Here is a 25,720-nt window from a genome sequence, read left to right on the forward strand (position 1 = left end):
TGCTATGAGTGTGTCTGTGCATCCACCTGTATCTGGGACATGCCTGGCTCGTTCATGCGACATGCCTGGCTCGTTCATGCGACATGCCTGGCTCGTTCATGCGACATGCCTGGCTCGTTCATGCGACATGCCTGGCTCGTTCATGCGACATGCCTGGCTCGTTCATGCGACATGCCTGGCTCGTTCATGCGACATGCCTGGCTCGTTCATGCGACATGCCTGGCTCGTTCATGCGACATGCCTGGCTCGTTCATGCGACATGCCTGGCTCGTTCATGCGACATGCCTGGCTCGTTCATGCGACATGCCTGGCTCGTTCATGCGACATGCCTGGCTCGTTCATGCGACATGCCTGGCTCGTTCATGCGACATGCCTGGCTCGTTCATGCGACATGCCTGGCTCGTTCATGCGACATGCCTGGCTCGTTCATGCGACATGCCTGGCTCGTTCATGCGACATGCCTGGCTCGTTCATGCGACATGCCTGGCTCGTTCATGCGACATGCCTGGCTCGTTCATGCGACATGCCTGGCTCGTTCATGCGACATGCCTGGCTCGTTCATGCGACATGCCTGGCTCGTTCATGCGACATGCCTGGCTCGTTCATGCGACATGCCTGGCTCGTTCATGCGACATGCCTGGCTCGTTCATGCGACATGCCTGGCTCGTTCATGCGACATGCCTGGCTCGTTCATGCGACATGCCTGGCTCGTTCATGCGACATGCCTGGCTCGTTCATGCGACATGCCTGGCTCGTTCATGCGACATGCCTGGCTCGTTCATGCGACATGCCTGGCTCGTTCATGCGACATGCTTGTCTTTTTGTTTCATGATCCAATTCAAGATGGCTAAATGTCAACTATTTTTGTGTTAAAAAATGATCGAAATCAAGAATTTCTGCTATAATTCCAAAACCGTATCTTGGTCATGTATGGACAGATTTTATTCAAACTTGGTATATTATGCGGCCTAGATGCATGTCATTTTGTTTTTCTGATAAAATTAAAAATGGCTGCCTGGTTCCCATTTTGGTTTAACAAAAGAGCTACATGTATATCTGAGACATCCTCAGACATTTTCAAACTTTACATATTTATAATACATCATGTTGCACATTTTAATATTTAAAATTCATCGAAATTGAGCATTTCTGCCATTCCGGAACCAGATTTTGGTGATTTATGTTTCGCTCTTGGTACAACATTGTACAAATTAGGAACCTGATGGACTGGCAGCTATTTTATTCTAGAGCTATTATCTTTGACATGTCCTGAGTTATCATGTTCAAACTTCAGGTATATATAGAATAGAATAGAATAATCCTTTAATGAAATTTGGTAATTGCTGTATTAAAGCTTTTTAAAATAAACTACAATTAAACTACACATACATAATAGATTCCAAATAAACAACTAAATCACACTGAAAATATATCATACAATTTGTTTTAGTGAATCTATCTCTCTCTGACATTCTGACCATTCATGTTCAAACTTTATATATTGCTGAGAACTCACTTGACTACAAGTATGTAATGTGATTACTTGTTTATCCTATAGTTCGAGAGTATTTGTTTCGTGAAAATGATAATGGTTCAGTGGTTGTTATGGGATTGTACATTGGTGAACATTCTAGATGGAGTATTGAGGACATCAAAAAGAAAAGCAGTGGTTTTGAATTAGAACTGTCCAAAGCTATTGAGGCAAAGCAAGCAGTTTATATCAAAGTGAGTGTTGAGACAACATGGTTATTTTGGGAACCATATTCAAATTGAATTACTATTATGCCAATTTATTTTCACTGCTTGCATACATGCACATTAAACTATATAAATATTGAGTTTCTTTCAATTAACACTTCATCTGCTTAGTGCATTGTTTACATTCATGAGAATTCAAACTGGACAGGAGTCAACATTACCCCTTGATGACATACTTTTCTCTGATTTAATTTTTCAGATGTACAAAGCAATTGGTTGGAGATATTTATGCATACAAAAGCATCTATTATTTCACTATGTTGATAATACAGAAGATGAGTAAGTCAGTCTAAATTTGTTAAACTTACAGTCATAACATTAGAACTTTAAACATGAACGTAAACTTTACAAAATAAAACACTAAATTGAGTTCTCTTTTTCGGCAAAAAGGGGGAGGGAGATTGCGCGATTCAGGTTAATACTTGATAGCAGCTTGCTTGGTTTCCATAGTTTCATGAAATATTTTTTATGAGCATATCCCACCTTCTGATTGTACAGTGGATCTTATTAATTTTACTTCTATACAATTTATTATAATTTTTTTTTCACAAATATCACTTAAACATTAACGTGTTAGTAGCATTTCACAGACACTTTAACACACACATATTCTGTTGGTAAATTGGTTCTAATTTTCTTGTTTATTTTTCAGTTATGAGACGTTCTTTCCAAACAACCCAGTTAGCTTATATCAAAACACGTTTTTCTTACATGAAAAGGTAATCGATATCCTAACATAAAATTTGTTAATTTGTTAATTTGTTATTGGGCCGAAATATGGGGTTATGAGTACTACGTAATTGTGGAGAGGGTGCAATTTATTTTTTGTAGATTTTTATTAGAAGTTAACTCTAATGTAAATACTGAAGTACTTTTAGGCAAATGCGGGAGATTACCCATTTTTACCTTGCCCGTACCATCAAAGATGGAAGGGAAAGGTATATTAAGGAGAAAATGTTCTGTACTAATTTAAAAACGCACTTCAAAAACAAAGATTGCAGTGTTTGAAGATGTAGATTCGCAGGAGGCAACAGTACTGTTGACTTCTCTCTCCACTGGACACCAACTAACTATTTAAGTTGATTTGCATACAAAGCAGAGCTTGCAACATGATAGCTATTCATAGAGGGTGTTTTTTTTTGACTCTTCATTTAATGAATCAGTAGTAACACAATGAATATAATAAGGTAGTTCATATTTGTCTCAGTGAATCATTAATTTTTGACATACACCTGTACAAAATACTTGGACAAAAGCCAGCTAAGATTTTCTGTTATCTTGCATGTTTTATGAATCTATTCACATCTAAATGCAGTACTTTTTTTCTGAGATGAGGCATTTGTTTTCATACTAAAATATCTGAATTACTTTGAATAAAGCTGGAAATTATGTCTCTTAAAATAATTTAAACAAATTAAGCACCAATGTTTTTGTAAGATATTTACATCTATCAAGGACATTTGGTAGACTGATTCTCCACTGTTGTTTCAACCCCAAAACTTGTTTGTATTCGAAATTAATTATGACAATGCATATTCATATTGAAACAAACTATGATAAAGGGAATAATATTATATATCAAAGGGCATGGTCACCAGAGTTAAACTACGTTCTGTACTTACATGAAACGTTGCATTTCATACTGGTTGAAACTTTTAAAAATGGATATGCACCGGTATCCTAGGGCCTATTATAAAACAAAGATCAGAGAGTTACTGTATCGATATGGTTTTGGAATTGTAATAACCCTAATAGTTAGAGACAGCAACATTTTCTTGGGTTTATTTCACAAATCAGGTAGATTGCGTTGTTATTAGTCCCCGTTTGAACGCAGTCCGAAAACGGGGACTTATGTTTTGACCTCTGTGTGTCCGTGCGTGCGTCTGTGCGTGCGTCCGAATCTGTATCTTAGAAGTGCCTGGATCAATCACAATCAAACTTCACACATACATTATACATGATATTATACATATGCACATCAATTTGTTTCACAATCTGATTCAAGATGGCCGAATGGCGTCCATTTTTGTGCTTAAAATGTTTACAGATGGATTTTGTTCAAAATTGGAATATACGTTAGACATTATAGGACCTTGATGCACATCATTTTGTTTTTCAGATAAGATTCAAAATGGCCGACTGGCGGCCATTTTGTTTTAATGAATGTGGTTCTAGTTCCATATCTCTGACTTGCTTTGACTGATTATGTTCAAATTTTAAATATTCGTTATAGATCATGTCATAGATATACAGATATAGTGGTTTGACGATTCTATTAAAAATGGCCGAATGGTGGCCATTATTGTGCTAAAAAATCATCAAAATCAAGCATTTCCCAGCTGTTTACGGATGGTTTTTGTTCAAACTTGGTACATATATTAGACATTATGGGTTCCTCATGCACATCATTTTATTTTTCAGGTCAGATTCAAAATGGCTGTCTGACGGCCATTTTGTTTTAATGAATGGGTTTCCAGACCCATATGTCTGACTTGTTTTGACTGATTATGTTCATATTTTTAGCTCCGCTGTCGACTTCGTCAGATATGAGTGATTGTCCGGTGTCGTCCATCGTCGTCCGTGTCAATGTTTTACTTTTTCGACTTCTTCTTGAAAACTACAAGCCTGAATGCTTTGATACTTCGTGTATATGTATCTTGGGTAGACCTCTCTCAGATTTGTTCATTTCATGATGATATCTTCAATTCTCTAATTTTGGTGAATATTTTTGTCATATTTGGTAGAAAGTGATATTTTCGACTTCTTGTTAAAAACCGCAAGTCCAATTGCTTTGATATTATATATATTGGGACTACATGTGGACCTCTCTCAGGTTTGTTCATTTCGTGATGATATCTTTAATTCTCTAATTTTGGTGAATATTTTTGTCATTTTTGGTAGAAAGTGATATTTTCGACTTCTTGTTAAAAACTGTAAATCCGATTGCTTTGATACTATACATATTGTTCATTTTTACCTTGCCCGTACCATCAAAGATGGAAGGGAAAGGTATATTAAGGGAAAAATTTTGTCCGGCGCTGTCGTCGTCGTCGTTGTTGTTGTCGTCGTCGTCGTTAATAATTGTTATTGTGTGCATAATAACTTTACTAATTCTATTCCAAACTTTATCAAACTTGGTCACCTTATTCATCAGTATAAGTCTTCCCTGAGTTTGAACAACAGATGTCCTGTATGAAAATATCATGCAAAAATTGAGAAAATCTGATAAAATATTTTGACTGTTTCTACTTGACTGATCACTGGTGATACACATCAAAGGTCACTGATCTCAGTGGAAATATGCATTGTTGTATGTGTTCAATGAAGCAAATGATTTATCTTGTGATAATATCCTTGGTAATGTATCTCAGTATCCCATACTGGGTTTCAAAACCAACTCATGGAGAGATTGCACAGTCTGATACACATTTGCAAACCTACCAATAAAATCTTTACAGAAAACAAGATGTCAGAAAATCAATATAAGCACTGCTATGAACTGGGTGCCAAACTTTGATCAAGATCTGAAGCTAATAGAAAATCTGTTTAATCAAAAGTTATCAAATCAAAAACAATACATAAAAAATACATTAAAAGCAAAACATTTCATCCACATTTTAAAAAGAAAATTATTCTAAAATATATGTATTCTGTATTTGACAAACAGTTCATTCGACAAATGAAAACTCACAAGAATATGTTTCAGCTATTAGAACAGAATGATAGAGTTTTTGACTCCCATGTGCGAAGCACAAAATGGGAATCTTTGCAGTTAGTGTGTCTGTATGTGTGTGTGTATGTGTGTATGTGTGTATGTGTGTATGTGTGTGTGTGTGTATGTGTGTCCGACTGTTCCACTGCTATCTCAAGAACCATACATCGGTTTTTGATGAAACTTGGTGCATAGATGCTCTGGGTCAATGCGCAGATTTGATTAGGTTTTGGTAAAAATCCATGCTCGTTAATTACCTAATTTGCATGATAATTAGCTAATTTTTAGCTGTTCTATGACTGTTCCACTGATATCTAAAGAACCACTCATTGGATTTTGATGAAACTTGGTACATAGATGCTCTGAACATGTGCGCAGATTTGATTAATTTTTGGTAAAAATCCGTGCATATTAATTACCTAATTTGCATGATAATTAGCTATTTTTTAGTGGTTCCATGACTGTTCCACTGATATCTAAACAACCACTCATTGGATTTTGATGAAACTTGGTACATAGATGCTCTGAACTAATGCTAGGTTTTGATTAGTTTTTGGTAATAATCCGTGGACACTAATTACCTAATTTGCATAATGATTAGTCAATTTTCGGTTTTTCCACTGATATCTCAAGTACTAATCATCACATTTCAATGAAACTTGGTACATAGATGTCATACGACACTGCACAGACCTGATAGTTTTTATGGTAATATCAGTACATATTAATTACCTAATTTGCATAATTAATTAATTTTCAGCATTTGATATAAGTAGTTAGCATTACATTTCAATGAAACTTGGTACTTACATACTCAAGGACTATTCAGAGATTGATTGTTTTCGATAAATATTTGTGCATATTAATCATCTAATTTGCATAATTAGTTAATTTTCAGCTTTTCCACGGGTATCTCAAGTACTAATCATCGCATTTCAATGAAACTTGGTACATAGATCCTTTAGAACTATGCAGAGACCTGATTAGTTTTAGGGTAAATAATTGTGCATATTAATTACCTAATTTGCATAATTAATTTTCAGCTTTTCTACTGATATCTAAAGTACTAATCATCACATTTCAATGAATCTAGAATTATGCAGACCCAATTAGTTTCCGGTAAATATTTGTGCATATTAATCACCTAATTTGCATAATTAACCAACTTTCACACTGATATCTCAGGTACTATACATCACATATCAATGAATGTACATGGATGCTGTAGAACAATAGACAGACCTGAATAATTGCGGGTTAAAATCTGTACATATTAATTACCTAATTTGCATAATTAACCAATTTTAAGCTTTCACACTGATATCTAAAGTACCGTAAAAACTCCAAAATTTCGACCGGTTTTAAATAATTGGTGTTAGATATGTGACGTGTTTTTAGAGTCAAAATTAAGGTGCATTTTCGGACGGTCGAATTTTTCAGAATAGAAATCAGCAAATGAAAAAATGGGGATGATAGACAGTGTGCTTCATTAGTTTTTAAAAAATGCAATGTCCGTCAATTGACGTAAACTTCCTCATGTTTCACGGTAAAAGCAAAGGTCGTGGCCGAGTTGTAACTCAAAATCTAAACAAAGTCATCAATCAGTGAGTATTATGACAAGCAAAACAAAACATCAAGACGCGGAGAAGAGGTCAGCACAAAACTAATAGGTCAAAAGACAAAGCTGTCTCGCACTACCTAGAAAAACTTGCGAATGTTCGAAGTACAGGTACCCATTGGACAAAAGATGCATGGAAGTTTAGCAAACTATCTCCCCGACCCAGTGCAATGTATCCGGTTAGAATCAAAGCTCACGTGTCCCTTATTTGAGGGACCAAATTCTGCCGTAAATTCGCCCTTGGATTAAAAAATAAAATGTGATTTAAGAAAATAAAATGAGACTTTTAAGGTGTATTTTGGCGTCATTTTTCGAACATTTCAATCAATCCTGCCGGCTAAAATAGAGTCTAAGTTTTACCGTAGTCATTGACGTTTGTCTATTCAAGAGTACACGTGTATGATTTTTATCGTGACTAGCGTGAGCGGGTAAGCTTCCTTTCGAGAATGAGCTGTTATCACTGTGAACAATGTTAAATTATTCTTCAGATGACCAGTTTATTTTTTAAAAACAACTAATTTTTTTATTTAAAAAAAATCATGCCGTTTTCGCATCAAAATCCAAGCCAAAACTTCGTACTACAACACCAATCTCTTCCGCATTGCGTTCAATAACATTAACATATTTAAATAAGCTATGGTAATTTGAACACGTTGGCATCATCCAGCTTTTTGATTGGTTAATTAGCGATTTGATCTATTTGACCTAAGAGAACATGGCGGATATCCTACAGCATCAAACGTTTATACGAGACCGGAATCATTCGCTTACGATGAAACTAAGTTGACTTTTATTTGTATTTCATAACCATTCAACAAATTTATTTTGTGTACATTATTATAATCACTACTGAGTACAGTAATAATCAACAATTCAGAAACGCAGCATGCCGAGATTTTTGTGTTCGTTTTTATTTCAAACTTCGTTTATTTAGAATATATTTTCGTTACCAATAAAATAAAAATCTCTCAGTCAATCAGAAACCCGGATTCATGCCTTCGAGGAAGGTCCCGTTTGAACGCTCACATCGTTTTTTTTTTCGTTTGTGGGAAAACTAAAACTGGTCGCAATTTTCGAATAAGAATGAGTCGGCAATTTTTAGTGGAATCGAAAATTTGGAGGTAAATAAAACACCGAAACCCGGCAAATAAATAGGCGATCAAATTTTTAGAGGGGTCGAAATTTTGGAGTTTTCACGGTACTAATTATTCCATTTCAATGAAACTTAGTATAAAGATGCTCTAGGACAATGTACAAACCTAATTAGTTTGGGGTAAAAATCTGTTCATATTAATTCCCTAATAAGCATAATAATTCATAATTTTTTGGTTCTAATCACATTTCAATTAAACTTGGAGACATAGATTTTCTGTTACATTGCGCAGACCTCATTAGTTTTACACTCAAATCTGGTCATATTAATTTTCTGATTTGCATAATTAGTTTTCAGCTAAGTAATTTCGAATTATATTTAATGTGTCTCCAATACTCTCAGCACATGGGAGTTCTTTCTAAGCTTTCTTTGATTATAATACTAGTTTAAAAACGCACTTCAGAGATTGCGGTGTTTGAAGATGTAGTTTCTCAGGAGGCAACAGTGCTGTTGACTTCTCCCTCCACTGGACACCAACTAACTATTTAAGTTGATTTGCATACAAAGCAGAGCTTGCAACATGATAGCTATTCATAAAGGGTTTTTTTTTTTTTTACTTTTCATATAATACAGTAGTCACACAATGAGGCAGTTCATATTTGTCTCAGTGAATCTTTACAAAATACTTGGACTAAAGCCAGCTAAATTTTTCTGTTATCTTGCATGTTTTATGAATCTATTCACATCTAAATGCAGCACTTTTTTTTTTGCATTGAGACATTTGTTTTTATTCTAAAATATCTCAATTACTTTCAATAAAGCTGGAAATTATGTTCCTTAAAATAATTAAACAAATAAGGCACCAATGTTTTTGTAAGATATTTACATCTTTTAAGGACATTCGGTAGACTGATTCCCCACTGTTGGTTCAACCCCAAAACTTGTTTGTATTCAAAATTAATTATGAAAATGCATATTTATATTGAAACAAACTATGATAAAGGGAATTATATTATATAACAAAGGGCAAGGTCACCAGAGTTCAACTATGTTCTAATGATATCTTCTGTTCTTTAATTGAAATGTGCATTGCTAACAGCGGAGCTATCTCAGCCGATAGGCTGCTTGTTAATATTCATTATACATCATGTCACAGATATACGGATATATTGGTTTGACGATCCTTTTCTAAGTGGCCAAATGCTATTTTTATGCTAAAAAAATTGTCAAATATTGAGCATTTCTTGCATTTATGAATGGATTTTGTTCAAACTTATAACATACATTAGACATTACAGGTTCCTAATGCACGTCATTTTATTTTTCAGATTGGATTCAAAATGGCTGACTGGCGGCCATTTTGTTTTAATGATTGGGCTTCTAGAGCCATATCTCTTAAATTCTTTGACTGATTTTATTCAAATTTTATATATTCGTTATACATCATGTTATATATATATACAAGTACTTGTTTTAATTAATGCTGTTTCAGAGCAATATCTCAAGTACTCGTGTTAACTTCAAATCTTTGTTAGAGCCAGAATTGTATTTATCATGTATTATGACCTTGAATTATAAATTTGCTCTGGCAAGACAGGACGGCATAGTAGTCCAATAATTCTTCTCCGGCTGAGAATTTGTCTTTATTGTCAAAGGATAGGATATCGGTGATTGAGGATAAATTCTATTTTTGACTCTCGTGTGCGAAGCACACAATGGGAGTCTTTGCAGTTAGTGTGTCTGTATGTGTGTGTGTGTGTGTGTGTGTGTGTGTGTGTGTGTATGTGTGTCCATCTGTTCCACTGATATCTCAAGAACCATACATTGATTTTTGATGAAACTTGGTGCATAGATGCTCTGACCTAATGCGCAGATTTGATTAGTTTTGGGTAAAAATCTGTGCAATATTAATTACCTAATTTGCATAATGATTAATCAATTTTTGGCTTTTCTACTGATATCTCAAGTACTAATCATCACATTTCAATAACACTTGATACATAGATGTCATAGGTCACTGCACAGACCTAATGGTTTTTAGGGTAATATCAGTACATATTAATTACATAATTTGCATAATTAATTAATTTTCAGCTTTTGATATTTCATGTAGTAATCATCACATTTCAATAAAACTTGGTACATAGATGTCATAGGACACTGCACAGACCTGATAGTTTTTAGGGTAATATCAGTACATATTAATTACCTATTTTGCATAATTAATTAATTTTCAGCTTTCAATATTTCAGGTAGTAATCATCACATTTCAATAAAACTTGGTACATAGATGTCATAGGACACTGCAAAGACCTGATAGTTTTTAGGGTAATATCAGTACATATTAATTACTAATTTGCATAATTAATTAATTTTCAGCTTTTGATATTTCAAGTAGTAATCATCACATTTTAATAAAACTTGGTACATAGATGTCATAGGGTACTGTACAGACCTGATAGTTTTTAGGGTAATATGAGTACATATTAATTACCTATTTTGCATAATTAATCAATTTTCAGCTTTCAATATTTCAGGTAGTAATCATCACATTTCAATAAAACTTGGTACATAGATGTCATAGGACACTGCACAGACCTGATAGTTTTTAGGGTAATATCAGTACATATTAATTACTAATTTGCATAATTAATTAATTTTCAGCTTTTGATATTTCAAGTAGTAATCATCACATTTTAATAAAACTTGGTACATAGATGTCATAGGGTACTGTACAGACCTGATAGTTTTTAGGGTAATATGAGTACATATTAATTACCTATTTTGCATAATTAATCAATTTTCAGCTTTCAATATTTCAGGTAGTAATCATCACATTTCAATAAAACTTGGTACATAGATGTCATAGGACACTGCACAGACCTGATAGTTTTTAGGGTAATATCAGTACATATTAATTACTAATTTGCATAATTAATTAATTTTCAGCTTTCGATATTTCAGGTAGTAATCATCACATTTTAATAAAACTTGGTACATAGATGTCATAGGACACTGCACAGACCTGATAGTTTTTATGGTAATATGAGTACATATTAATTACCTATTTTGCATAATTAATTAATTTTCAGCTTTCAATATTTCAGGTAGTAATCATCACATTTCAATAAAACTTGGTACATAGATGTCATAGGACACTGCAAAGACCTGATAGTTTTTAGGGTAATATCAGTACATATTAATTACTAATTTGCATAATTAATTAATTTTCAGCTTTTGATATTTCAAGTAGTAATCATCACATTTTAATAAAACTTGGTACATAGATGTCATAGGGTACTGTACAGACCTGATAGTTTTTAGGGTAATATGAGTACATATTAATTACCTATTTTGCATAATTAATCAATTTTCAGCTTTCAATATTTCAGGTAGTAATCATCACATTTCAATAAAACTTGGTACATAGATGTCATAGGACACTGCACAGACCTGATAGTTTTTAGGGTAATATCAGTACATATTAATTACTAATTTGCATAATTAATTAATTTTCAGCTTTTGATATTTCAAGTAGTAATCATCACATTTTAATAAAACTTGGTACATAGATGTCATAGGACACTGCACAGACCTGATAGTTTTTAGGGTAATATCAGTACATATTAATTACCTAATTTGCATAATTAATTAATTTTCAGCTTTCGATATTTCAGGTAGTAATCATCACATTTTAATAAAACTTGGTACATAGATGTCATAGGACACTGCACAGACCTGATAGTTTTTAGGGTAATATCAGTACATATTAATTACTAATTTGCATAATTAATTAATTTTCAGCTTTTGATATTTCAAGTAGTAATCATCACATTTTAATAAAACTTGGTACATAGATGTCATAGGACACTGCACAGACCTGATAGTTTTTAGGGTAATATCAGTACATATTAATTACTAATTTGCATAATTAATTAATTTTCAGCTTTTGATATTTCAAGTAGTAATCATCACATTTTAATAAAACTTGGTACATAGATGTCATAGGACACTGCAAAGACCTGATAGTTTTTAGGGTAATATCAGTACATATTAATTACCTAATTTGCATAATTAATTAATTTTCAGCTTTTGATATTTCAAGTAGTAATCATCATATTTCAATGAAACTTGGTACATAGATGTCACAGGGCACTGCAAAGACCTGATAGTTTTTAGGGTAATATCAGTACATATTAATTACCTAATTTGCATAATTAATTAATTTTCAGCTTTTGATATTTCAAGTAGTAATCATCACATTTCAATGAAACTTGGTACATAGTTACTTAAGGACTGTGCAGAGACCTGATTAGTTTTACGGTAAATAATTGTGGATATTAATTACCTAATTTGCATAATTAGTTAAATTTGTTCATGAATGTTCCACATATATATAAAGAACCACCAATTGGACTTTAATGAAACTTTTTTTCACATTTGAATGAACCTAGGACTATGCAGAGACCCAATTAGTTTTTAGTAAATATTTATGCTTATTAATTTATGCTTATTAATTTATGCTTATTAATCACCTAATTAACATATTAATTAACACTGATATTTCAATTACTGATCATCACATTTGAATAAAATTTGGTACATAAATCTCTAGGATAATAGACAGGCCTGATTAATTTTTGGTTGAAATTTGTTCATATTAATTCTCTAATAATAACATAGATATTCATTACGCAGGCCTTATTAGTTTTACACTCAAATCTGTTCATATTAGTTACCTGATTTACATAATTAGTTTTCAGCTTTTCCATCAATATCGCAAATATAAGTAATTTTTAATTAATTTTTAATTAATGTCTTCAATACTCTCAGCACACGGGAGTTCTTTCTAAGCTTTCCTTGATATGCTATTTTGTCCATTGTATGAGCATTGTAGAGCTGACTGGATTCCTCACCATTTCAGATTCTATCCATCTAACGAAAAATGTGTTGCTCTATTAAAATCACTAAACCCAGAAACGCAATATAAACTTTCAGTGTATGTACATAACTCTTTCAAAATCCGTGACAACTTTCTCTCAATTTTGAACTTATAGTGATGTATTTGTTTAATTTTGTATTATAATGATTGTTGTGATGTGATTATATTATTATAATATTGATCTTACTACGAGTTTATAGGAAATTACAAATTAAAGTTATTAGCTCTTCTGTCAATGTGGGTACCTCACACACAATAGCCACTAACTAGACAATGTGAATACCACACACACAATAGCCACTAACTAGACAATGTGAATACCACACACACAATAGCCACTAACTAGACAATGTGAATACCACACACACAATAGCCACTAACTAGACAATGTGAATACCACACACACAATAGCCACTAACTAGACAATGTGAATACCACACACACAATAGCCACTAACTAGACAATGTGAATAACACACACACAATAGCCACTAACTAGACAATGTGAATACCACACACACAATAGCCACTCACTAGACAATGTGGATACCTCACACACAATAGCCACTAACTAGACAATGTGGATACCTCGCACACAATAGCCACTAACTAGACAATTTGAATACCACACACAATAGCCACTCACTAGACAATGTGGATACCTCACACACAATAGCCACTAACTAGACAATGTGGATACCTCGCACACAATAGCCACTAGGTAGACAATGTGGATACCACACACATAATAGCCACTAACTAGACAATGTGGGTACCACACACAATAGCCACTAACTAGACAATGTGGATACCACACACACAGTAGCCACTAACTAGACAATGTGGGCACTTCACACACAGTAGCCACTAACTAGACAATGTGGATACCACACACACAATGAGCCACTAACGAGACAATGTGGGTACCTCACACACAATAGCCACTACGTAGACAATGTGGATACCACACACAATAGCCACTAAGTAGACAATGTGGATACCACACACACAATAGCCACTAACTAGACAATGTGGATACCACACACACAATAGCCACTCACTAGACAATGTGGATACCTCACACACAATAGCCACTAACTAGACAATGTGGAAACCCCACACACAATAGCCACTAACTAGACAATGTGGATACCACACACACAATAGCCACTAAGTAGACAATGTGGGTACTTCACACACAATAGCCACTAACTAGACAATGTGGATACCTCACACACAATAGCCACTAACTAGACAATGTGAATACCACACACACAATAGCCACTAACTAGACAATGTGAATACCACACACACAATAGCCACTCACTAGACAATGTGGATACCTCACACACAATAGCCACTAACTAGACAATGTGGATACCTCGCACACAATAGCCACTAGATAGACAATGTGGATACCACACACACAATAGCCACCAACTAGACAATGTGGGTACCACACACAATAGCCACTAACTAGACAATGTGGGTACCACACACAATAGCCACTAACTAGACAATGTGGAAACCCCACACACAATAGCCACTAACAAGACAATGTGGATACCACACACACAATAGCCACTAAGTAGACAATGTGGGTACTTCACACACAATAGCCACTAACTAGACAATGTGGATACCTCACACACAATAGCCACTAACTAGACAATGTGGATACCACACACACAGTAGCCACTAACTAGACAATGTGGGTACTTCACACACAGTAGCCACTAACTAGACAATGTGGATACCACACACACAATGAGCCACTAACGAGACAATGTGGGTACCTCACACACAATAGCCACTAAGTAGACAATGTGGATACCACACACAATAGCCACTAAGTAGACAATGTGGATACCACACACACAATAGCCACTAAGTAGACAATGTGGATACCACACACACAATAGCCACTCACTAGACAATGTGGATACCTCACACACAATAGCCACTAACTAGACAATGTGGAAACCCCACACACAATAGCCACTAACTAGACAATGTGGATACCACACACACAATAGCCACTAAGTAGACAATGTGGATACCACACACAATAGCCACTAACTAGACAATGTGGATACCTCACACACAATAGCAACTAACTAGACAATGTGAATACCTCGCACACAATAGCCACTAGGTAGACAATGTGGATACCACACACACAATAGCCCCTAACTAGACAATGTGGGTACCACACACAATAGCCACTAACTAGACAATGTGGAAACCCCACACACAATAGCCACTAACTAGACAATGTGGATACCACACACACAATAGCCACTAAGTAGACAATGTGGGTACTTCACACACAATAGCCAATAACTAGGCAATGTGGATACCACACACACAGTAGCCACTAACTAGACAATGTGGGTACTTCCACACAGTAGCCACTAACTAGACAATGTGGATACCACACACACAATGAGCCACTAACAAGACAATGTGGGTACCTCACTCACAATAGCCACTAACTAGACAATGTGGATACCACACACAATAGCCACTAAGTAGACAATGTGGATACCACACACACAATAGCCACTCACTAGACAATGTGGATACCTCACACACAATAGCCACTAACTAGACAATGTGAATACCTCGCACACAATAGCCACTAGGTAGACAATGTGGATACCACACACACAATATCCACTAACTAGACAATGTGGGTACCACACACACAATAGCCACTAACTAGTCAATGTGGGTACCACACACACAATAGCGACTAACTAGACAATGTGGGCACCACACACACAATAGCCACTAACTAGACAATGTGGGCACCACACACACAATAGCCACTAACTAGACAATGTGGGCACCACACACACAATAGCCACTAACTAGACAATGTTGGTACCACACGCACAATAGCCACTAACTAGACAATGTGGGTACCTCACACACAATAACCACTAACTAGACAATGTGGGTACCACAAACACAATAGCCACTAACTAGACAGTGTGTGTACCTCGCACGCAATAGCCACTAACTAGACAATGTGTGTACCTTACACACAATAGCCACTAACTAGACAATGTGTGTACCACACACACAATGAGCCACTAACTAGACAATGTGGGTACCTCACACACAATAGCCACTAACTAGACAATGTGCGTACCTCACACATAATAGCCACTAACTAGACAATGTGGATACCACACACACAATGAGCCACTAACTGGACAATGTGGGTACCTTACACACAATAGTCACTAACTAGATAATGTGGGTACATCACACGCAATAGCCACTAACTAGACAATGTGGATACCTCAGACACAATTAGCCACTAACTAGACAATGTGGATACCACACACAATGAGCCACTAACTGGACAATGTAGGTACCTTACACACAATAGCCAGTAACTAGATAATGTGGGTACCTTACACACAATAGCCAGTAACTAGATAATGTGGGTACATCACATGCAATAGCCACTAACTAGACAATGTGTGTACCTCACACATAATAACCACTAACTAGTCAATGTGGGTACCACACACACAATAGCCACTAACTGGACAATGTGGGTACATCACACACTATAGCCACTAACTAGACAATGTGGATACCTCACACACAATGAGCCACCAACTAGACAATGTGGATACCACACACAATGAGCCACTAACTGGACAATGTGGGTACCTTACACACAATAGCCAGTAACTAGATAATGTGGGTACCTTACACACAATAGCCAGTAACTAGATAATGTGGGTACATCACATGCAATAGCCACTAACTAGACAATGTGGGTACCACACACACAATAGCCACTAACTAGACAATGTGGATACCACACACACAATAGCCACTAACTAGACAATGTGGGTACCTCACACACAATAGCCACTAACTAGACAATGTGGGTACCACACACACACAATCGCCGCTGACTAGACAATGTGGATACCACACACACAATGAGCCACTAACGAGACAATGTGGGTACCTCACACACAATAGCCACTAAGTAGACAATGTGGATACCACACACAATAGCCACTAAGTAGACAATGTGGATACCACACACACAATAGCCACTAACTAGACAATGTGGGTACCACACACACAATAGCCACTAACTATACAATGTTGGTACCACACGCACAATAGCCACTAACTAGACAATGTGGGTACCTCACACACAATAACCACTAACTAGACAATGTGGGTACCACAAACACAATAGCCACTAACTAGACAGTGTGTGTACCTCACACGCAATAGCCACTAACTAGACAATGTGTGTACCTTATACACAATAGCCACTAACTAGACAATGTGGGTACCTCACACACAATAGCCACTAACTAGACAATGTGGGTACCTCACACACAATAGCCACTAACTAGACAATGTGGATACCACACACACAATGAGCCACTAACTAGACAATGTGGATACCACACACAATGAGCCACTAACTGGACATTGTGGGTACCTTACACACAATAGCCAGTAACTAGATAATGTGGGTACCTTACACACAATAGCCAGTAACTAGATAATGTGGGTACATCACATGCAATAGCCACTAACTAGACAATGTGTGTACCTCACACATAATAACCACTAACTAGTCAATGTGGGTACCACACACACAATAGCCACTAACTAGACAATGTGGGTACATCACACACAATAGCCACTATCTAGACAATGTGGATACCACACACACCATGAGCCAATAACTAGACAATGTGGATACCTCACACACAATAGCCACTAACTAGACAATGTGGATACCTCACACACAATGAGCCACTAACTAGACAATGTGGATACCTCACACATAATAACCACTAACTAGACAATTTGGATACCTCACACAATAGCCACTAACTAGACAATGTGGGAACCTCACACACAATAGCCACTAACTAGTCAATGTGGGTACCACACACACAATAGCAACTAACTAGACAATGTGGGCACCACACACACAATAGCCACAAACTAGACAATGTGGGCACCGCACACACAATAGCTACTAACTAGACAATGTGGATACCACACACAATAGCCACTAACTAAACAATGTGGGTACCTCACACACAATGAGCCACTAACTAGACAATGTGGATACCTCACACATAATAACCACTAACTAGACAATTTGGATACCTCACACAATAGCCACTAACTAGACAATGTGGGAACCTCACACACAATAGCCACTAACTAGTCAATGTGGGTACCACACACACAATAGCAACTAACTAGACAATGTGGGCACCACACACACAATAGCCACAAACTAGACAATGTGGGCACCGCACACACAATAGCCACTAACTAGACAATGTGGGTACCACACACACAATAGCCACTAACTATACAATGTTGGTACCACACGCACAATAGCCACTAACTAGACAATGTGGGTACCTCACACACAATAACCACTAAGTAGAGAATGTGGGTACCACAAACACAATAGCCACTAACTAGACAGTGTGTGTACCTCACACGCAATAGCCACTAACTAGACAATGTGTGTACCTTACACACAATAGCCACTAACTAGACAATGTGTGTACCACACACACAATGAGCCACTAACTAGACAATGTGGGTACCTCACACACAATAGCCACTAACTAGACAATCTGGGTACCTCACACACAATAGCCACTAACTAGACAATGTGGATACCACACACACAATGAGCCACTAACTGGACAATGTGGGTACCTTACACACAATAGTCACTAACTAGATAATGTGGGTACATCACACGCAATAGCCACTAACTAGACAATGTGTGTACCTCACACATAATAACCACTAATTAGACAATGTGGATACGCAGACACAATTAGCCACTAACTAGACAATGTGGATACCACACACAATGAGCCACTAACTGGACAATGTGGGTACCTTACACACAATAGCCAGTAACTAGATAATGTGGGTACCTTACACACAATAGCCAGTAACTAGATAATGTGGGTACATCACATGCAATAGCCACTAACTAGACAATGTGTGTACCTCACACATAATAACCACTAACTAGACAATGTGTGTACCTCACACACAATAGCCACTAACTAGAAAATGTGGATACCTCACACACAATAGCCACTAACTAGACAATGTGGGTACCTCACACACAATATCCACAAACTAGTCAATGCGAGTACCACACACACAATAGCTACTAACTAGACAATGTGGGTACCACACACACAATAGCCACTAACTAGACAATGTGGATACCACACACACAATAGCCACTAACTAGACAATGTGGGTGCCTCATACACAATAGCCACTAACTAGACAATGTGGGTACCACACACACAATAGCCGCTGACTAGACAATGTGGGAACCTCACACACAATAGCCACTAACTAGTCAATGTGGGTACCACACACACAATAGCAACTAACTAGACAATGTGGGCACCACACACACAATAGCCACTAACTAGACAATGTGGGCACCACACACACAATAGCCACTAACTAGACAATGTGGGTACCACACACACAATAGCCACTAACTATACAATGTTGGTACCACAAACACAATAACCACTAACTAGACAGTGTGTGTACCTTACACACAATAGCCACTAACTAGACAATGTGTGTACCACACACACAATGACCCACTAACTAGACAATGTGTGTACCACACACACAATGAGCCACTAACTAGACAATGTGGGTACCTCACACACAATAGCCACTAACTAGACAATGTGGATACCACACACACAATGAGCCACTAACTGGACAATGTGGGTACCTTACACACAATAGTCACTAACTAGATAATGTGGGTACATCACACACAATAGCCACTAACTAGACAATGTGGATACCTCACACACAATAGCCACTAACTAGACAATGTGAATACCACACACACAATAGCCACTAACTAGACAATGTGAATACCACACCCACAATAGCCACTCACTAGACAATGTGGATACCTCACACACAATAGCCACTAACTAGACAATGTGGATACCTCGCACACAATAGCCACTAGGTAGACAATGTGGATACCACACACACAATAGCCACTAACTAGACAATGTGGGTACCACACACAATAACCACTAACTAGACAATGTGGGTACCACACACAATAGCCACTAACTAGACAATGTGGAAACCCCACACACAATAGCCACTAACTAGACAATGTGGATACCACACACACAATAGCCACTAAGTAGACAATGTGGGTACTTCACACACAATAGCCACTAACTAGACAATGTGGATACCTCACACACAATAGCCACTAACTAGACAATGTGGATACCACACACACAGTAGCCACTAACTAGACAATGTGGGTACTTCACACACAGTAGCCACTAACTAGACAATGTGGATACCTCACACACAATACCCACTAACTAGACAATGTGGGTACCACACACAATAGCCACTAACTAGACAATGTGGAAACCCCACACACAATAGCCACTAACTAGACAATGTGGATACCACACACACAATAGCCACTAAGTAGACAATGTGGGTACTTCACACACAATAGCCACTAACTAGACAATGTGGATACCTCACACACAATAGCCACTAACTAGACAATGTGGATACCACACACACAGTAGCCACTAACTAGACAATGTGGATACCACACACACAATGAGCCACTAACGAGACAATGTGGGTACCTCACACACAATAGCCACTAACTAGACAATGTGGATACCACACACAATAGCCACTAAGTAGACAATGTGGATACCTCACACACAATAGCCACTAACTAGACAATGTGGATACCACACACACAGTAGCCACTAACTAGACAATGTGGGTACTTCACACACAGTAGCCACTAACTAGACAATGTGGATACCACACACACAATGAGCCACTAACAAGACAATGTGGGTACCTCACACACAATAGCCACTAACTAGACAATGTGGATACCACACACAATAGCCACTAAGTAGACAATGTGGATACCACACACACAATAGCCACTAAGTAGACAATGTGGATACCACACACACAATAGCCACTAACTAGACAATGTGGATACCACACACACAATAGCCACTCACTAGACAATGTGGATACCTCACTCACAATAGCCACTAACTGGACAATGTGAATACCTCGCACACAATAGCCACTAGGTAGACAATGTGGATACCACACACAGAATAGCCACTAACTAGACAATGTGGGTACCACACTCACAATAGCCACTAACTAGACAATGTGTGTACCTCACACATAATAGCCACTAACTAGACAATGTGGGTACCTCACACACAATATCCACAAACTAGTCAATGTGAGTACCACACACTCAATAGCTACTAACTAGACAAAGTGGGTACCACACACACAATAACCACTAACTAGACAATGTGGATACCACACACACAATAGCCACTAACTAGACAATGTGGGTACCTCACACACAATAGCCACTAACGAGACAATGTGGGTACCACACACACAATAGCCGCTGACTAGACAATGTGGGAACCTCACACACAATAGCCACTAACTAGTCAATGTGGGTACCACACACACAATAGCAACTAACTAGACAATGTGGGCACCACACACACAAAATAGCCACTAACTAGACAATGTGGGCACCACACACACAATAGCCACTAACTAGACAATGTGGGTACCACACACACAATAGCCACTAACTATATAATGTTGGTACCACACGCACAATAGCCACTAACTAGACAATGTGGGTACCTCACACACAATAACCACTAAGTAGAGAATGTGGGTACCACAAACACAATAGCCACTAACTAGACAGTGTGTGTACCACACACACAATGAGCCACTAACTAGACAATGTGGGTACCTCACACACAATAGCCACTAACTAGACAATGTGGGTACCTCACACACAATAGCCACTAACTAGACAATGTGGATACCACACACACAATGAGCCACTAACTGGACAATGTGGGTACCTTACACACAATAGCCACTAATTAGACAATGTGGATACCTCAGACACAATTAGCCACTAACTAGACAATGTGGATACCACACACAATGAGCCACTAACTGGACAATGTGGGTACCTTACACACAATAGCCAGTAACTAGATAATGTGGGTACATCACATGCAATAGCCACTAACTAGACAATGTGTGTACCTCACACATAATAACCACTAACTAGTTAATGTGGGTACCACACACACAATAGCCACTAACTAGACAATGTGGGTACATCACACACAATAGCCACTATCTAGACAATGTGGATACCACACACACCATGAGCCAATAACTAGACAATGTGGATACGTCACACACAATAGCCACTAACTAGACAATGTGGGTACCTCACACACAATATCCACTAACTGGACAATATGGGTACCTCACACACAATAGCCACTAACTAGACAATGTGGGTACCACACACACAATAGCCACTGACTAGACAATGTGGGTACCTCACACACAATAGCCACCAACTAGTCAATGTGGGTACCACACACACAATAGCGTCTAACTAGACAATGTGGGCACCACACACACAATAGCGACTAACTAGACAATGTGGGCACCACACACACAATAGCCACTAACTAGAAAATGTGGGTACCACACACACAATAGCCACTAACTACACAATGTTGGTACCACACGCACAATAGCCACTAACTAGACAATGTGGGTACCTCACACACAATAACCACTAACTAGACAATGTGGGTACCACAAACACAATAGCCACTAACTAGACAATGTGGGTACCACAAACACAATAGCCACTAACTAGACAGTGTGTGTACCTCACACGCAATAGCCACTAACTAGACAATGTGTGTACCTTACACACAATAGCCACTAACTAGACAATGTGTGTACCACACACACAATGAGCCACTAACTAGACAATGTGGGTACCTCACACACAATAGCCACTAACTAGACAATGTGGGTACCTCACGCACAATAGCCACTAACTAGACAATGTGGATACCACACACACAATGAGCCACTAACTGGACAATGTGGGTACCTCACACACAATAGTCACTAACTAGATAATATGGGTACATCACACGCAATAGCCACTAACTAGACAATGTGTGTACCTCACACATAATATCCACTAATAAGACAATGTGGATACCTCAGACACAATTAGCCACTAACTAGACAATGTGGATACCACAAACAATGAGCCACTAACTGGACAATGTGGGTACCTTACACACAATAGCCACTAACTAGATAATGTGGGTACATCACACGCAATAGCCACTAACTAGACAATGTGTGTACCTCACACATAATAACCACTAATTAGACAATGTGGATACCTCAGACACAATTAGCCACTAACTAGACAATGTGGATACCTCATACACATCAACCACTACCTAGACAATGTGGATACCACACACACAATAGCCACTAACTAGCCAATGTGTGGATCTTACACACAATAGCCACTAACTAGACAATGTGGGTACATCACACGCAATAGCCACTAACTAAACAATGTGTGTACCTTAAACAACAATAGCCACTAACTAGACAATGTGGATACCACACACATAATAGCCACTAACTAGACAATGTGTGTACCTCACACACAATAGCCACTAACTAGACAATGTGGATACCTCACACACAATAGCCACTAACTAGACAATGTGTGTACCTCTCACACAATAGCCACTAACTAGACAATGTGTGTACCTTACATACAATAGCCACTAACTAGACAATGTGGATACCTCATACACAATAGCCACTAACTAGAAAATGTGGGTACATCACACGCAATAGCCACTAACTAGACAATGTGGATACCTCACACACAATAGCCACTAACTAGACAATGTGGGTACCTTACACACAATAGCCACTAACTAGACAATGTGTGTACCTCACACACAATAGCCACTAACTAGTCAATGTGGATACCACACACACAATAGCCACTAACTAGACAGTGTGGGTATCTCACACACAATAGCCACTAACTAGTCAATGTGGATACCACACACACAATAGCCACTAACTAGACAATGTTGGTACCACACACACAATAGCCACTAAATAGACAATGTGGGTACCATACACACAATGAGCCACTAACTAGACAATGTAGGTACCTCACACATAATAGCCACAAACTAGACAATGTGGATACCTCACACATAATAACCACTAACTAGTCAATGTGGGTACCACACACACAATAGCCACTAACTAGACAATGTGGGTACATCACACACAATAGCCACTAACTAGACAATGTGGATACCTCACACACAATAGCCACTAACTAGACAATGTGTGTACCTCTCACACAATAGCCACTAACTAGACAATGTGTGTACCTTACATACAATAGCCACTAACTAGACAATGTGGATACCTCATACACAATAGCCACTAACTAGAAAATGTGGGTACATCACACGCAATAGCCACTAACTAGACAATGTGGATACCTCACACACAATAGCCACTAACTAGACAATGTGTATACCTTACACACAATAGCCACTAACTAGACAATGTGTGTACCTCACACACAATAGCCACTAACTAGTCAATGTGGATACCACACACACAATAGCCACTAACTAGACAGTGTGGGTATCTCACACACAATAGCCACTAACTAGTCAATGTGGATACCACACACACAATAGCCACTAACTAGACAATGTTGGTACCACACACACAATAGCCACTAAATAGACAATGTGGGTACCATACACACAATGAGCCACTAACTAGACAATGTAGGTACCTCACACATAATAGCCACAAACTAGACAATGTGGATACCTCACACATAATAACCACTAACTAGTCAATGTGGGTACCACACACGCAATAGCCACTAACTAGACAATGTGGGTACATCACACACAATAGCCACTATCTAGACAATGTGGATACCACACACACCATGAGCCAATAACTAGACAATGTGGATACGTCACACACAATAGCCACTAACTAGACAATGTGGGTACCTCACACACAATATCCACTAACTGGACAATATGGGTACCTCACACACAATAGCCACTAACTAGACAATGTGGGTACCACACACACAATAGCCACTGACTAGACAATGTGGGTACCTCACACACAATAGCCACTAACTAGTCAATGTGGGTACCACACACACAATAGCGACTAACTAGACAATGTGGGCACCACACACACAATAGCGTCTAACTAGACAATGTGGGCACCACACACACAATAGCCACTAACTAGAAAATGTGGGTACCACACACACAATAGCCACTAACTACACAATGTTGGTACCACACGCACAATAGCCACTAACTAGACAATGTGGGTACCACAAACACAATAGCTACTAACTAGACAATGTGGGTACCACAAACACAATAGCCACTAACTAGACAGTGTGTGTACCTCACACGCAATAGCCACTAACTAGACAATGTGTGTACCTTACACACAATAGCCACTAACTAGACAATGTGTGTACCACACACACAATGAGCCACTAACTAGACAATGTGGGTACCTCACACAC

General features: G+C 37.8%; 1 protein-coding gene across 1 annotated transcript in view; it reads left to right on the plus strand.

The window, feature by feature from the left end:
- LOC100376560 (uncharacterized) overlaps nucleotides 1-25,720 on the plus strand; it is a 146,484-nt gene that overhangs the window by 91,105 nt on the left and 29,659 nt on the right. The window contains exons 22-24 of the mRNA XM_085496698.1: nucleotides 1,559-1,725; nucleotides 1,958-2,037; nucleotides 2,411-2,477. Of these exons, the coding sequence (XP_085352824.1) occupies nucleotides 1,559-1,725; nucleotides 1,958-2,037; nucleotides 2,411-2,477 (314 nt within the window). The remainder of the gene's footprint in view (nucleotides 1-1,558; nucleotides 1,726-1,957; nucleotides 2,038-2,410; nucleotides 2,478-25,720) is intronic.

This window comes from Saccoglossus kowalevskii, chromosome 3 (genome assembly GCF_978046115.1).
Source record: "Saccoglossus kowalevskii chromosome 3, keSacKowa6.1, whole genome shotgun sequence".
Taxonomy (NCBI): Eukaryota; Metazoa; Hemichordata; class Enteropneusta; family Harrimaniidae; genus Saccoglossus; species Saccoglossus kowalevskii.